This window comes from Protobothrops mucrosquamatus, unplaced genomic scaffold, assembly GCF_001527695.2.
Source record: "Protobothrops mucrosquamatus isolate PMUCROS unplaced genomic scaffold, P.Mucros_1.0 scaffold_11, whole genome shotgun sequence".
Lineage (NCBI taxonomy): Eukaryota > Metazoa > Chordata > Lepidosauria > Squamata > Viperidae > Protobothrops > Protobothrops mucrosquamatus.
The window spans coordinates 827,052-829,194 of NW_015386087.1; the positions used below are offsets into that span (position 1 = coordinate 827,052).

The 2,143-nt window shown below is 32.4% G+C and overlaps 1 protein-coding gene across 1 annotated transcript in view; it reads left to right on the forward strand.

The window, feature by feature from the left end:
- LAMA3 (laminin subunit alpha 3) overlaps window positions 1-2,143 on the forward strand; it is a 104,249-nt gene that overhangs the window by 3,109 nt on the left and 98,997 nt on the right. Inside the window, 1 exon segment of the mRNA XM_029284954.1 lies at window positions 1,971-2,058. Within this exon segment, the coding sequence (XP_029140787.1) occupies window positions 1,971-2,058 (88 nt within the window).

Below are 2,143 nucleotides of genomic sequence, written 5' to 3' on the forward strand. Positions count from 1 at the left end.
GAGGATGTTAAAGCAAATATATTTTATAGACAGAAAAAAAGATTGCTGTATCATTAAGCATTCATACCTAATGAACTGCTTTTCTCCACAGAAGTCTACATGGATACTGGTAAAAGTGGTATCAGGGTAGAGTTAGCCAGCCGTTAGTTGCAAAGTTATTATAACTGTGCTGTGATCCCCTGAAAATTGGAAAGTCCCTATTTTGGACAGTCTTAAAGAAACATGAATCCAGGAGGCAAAGATGACTCAGATTTCCTTTTTCTTGAAAGATATGTATTTTGCTTAAAGCTACTTTTTTTTGCTAGCAAAGATGTGATGCATATTTTCAATATTTTTCAGGGACAGAATAAAATCCAGGCAAGTGATCTAAGGAGAAAATTTGCTTCATAATCCAACATGATAAAACCAGTGCTTTTTTTCTAAAAAAAAAAAAAAAAGGTGCCGGAACTCACACACGTCATACAACCCACTTTGCCTACCCTACAAGGTTCCATCCAAAAAAGGTGCCGGAACTCCGTTCTGGGCGTTCTATGAGAAAAAAAACCCTGGATAGAACTATTAGAAAATATGAAGCATTTTTTATATAATTAGGAATATATAAATCAGATTTATAGATATAGATACAAATAGAATTTTTAAGATAATCCATTTTTCTTTTTCTGGTCACTGTGAATAAAGCAGCAAATCTGGTTCATTTTCACCTTCTTGAACTATGCATCAGTACATTGCTGGTAGGGTAAAGAATATCTTGGTTTCTTATATATACATATATATCATTCTTATTGACATTTTCAGTGAGTCAGCCCAGACAGGATATAACTTTATCATCAAATAACCTGATGGTAGGGAGTGGTAGCAAAATAATAAACTGTTAATTCTTTGAGTAGCATTCTGATTACTAATGACTTATGTATTTACTCTGTATTTACTCTGAATAAATGAGTGAATGTACTAATGTACTGAATGTACTGAATGTACTGAATAAATGAGTGAATGTACTAATTTACTTGGAATTATTTGGGTCCAATGAGCCTGATTCAAATTGTAGCATATAGGAATTCAGTGCCATTCTTTATTAATCTATTCAGAAGTTCCACTTAATTCAGGGAAATTTGTTCCAATGTGAATTTTTAGAAGCTTGAAGCCTTGATTTTAATTTGGCTCAAAGCATCTCTACAAACAGTAACGGAAAAGAATTGGTTAAATAAGAAGAAAGACCAAGTGTTTGAATTAATAGTGTAAAGGACATTATACTGATCATTAAAAGAATAACGAGGGGAAAATGATTTTTTAAATATTCCCCCTTAGTCTTCTATAGCTCTGTAATATAATAGAGTTTGTTCTAAGGATTGATGTGCCATCAAGTTATTGTTCACTTTTGGCAACCACACCGATAGATTTTTTTTCCATGATGATTTATACCCAACCTGATATTTTAGTTAGATTTCAGCCTTCCATTCATGCCTGTAGTCTTGTATTGCTGCAACTTTTCTCTGTAACATGTCTTTTTTTTCTTTCCCATAGGTATAGCTTTTTACCTCTTTACCTGTTTATTATCAATATTAATACAATTCCCTTCCTTTCCTTCCACTGTTTCTTGTTTTTTGTCTCTTTCATCTGTGAAAAAACATTAAAATATAGAAAGTGTAGAAAACAAAACATATGCATGATTTATTAGTATTGTAGTAGGAGAGCCATTATAGCCAAGAGGCAAAAAAAACAGAAGTCTGGTAACATCTCTTCTGATTAACAAATGTTACTAAAAGGCTTTTGCTCTTATGGAAAGTTGCTACCAGTCTCCTTCTAATGATTTACATTAAGTAATACATGTTTGGAGAATATACTTGGGCTAAATCTATAATTCATAACAAATAATTAGTATCCAATTTGCATCCATAAAAGTATCTAACTTTTTGAAAATAGATTGCTTCTGCTATTTTTCTACAAATCTTATTTCTTCTGTTATCTAGTACTACTATAGTATAAAAGACATCAGCATTGGTGGACAGTGTGTTTGTCATGGACATGCTGGTGTGTGTGCTGCGAAAACTGACCCAGATTCCTACAGGTAAAGTAACCAACAGTGCAATCAAAACAACAGTTCTTACAAATGATTTTAGTTTATCTTTATAAAATGATGGGG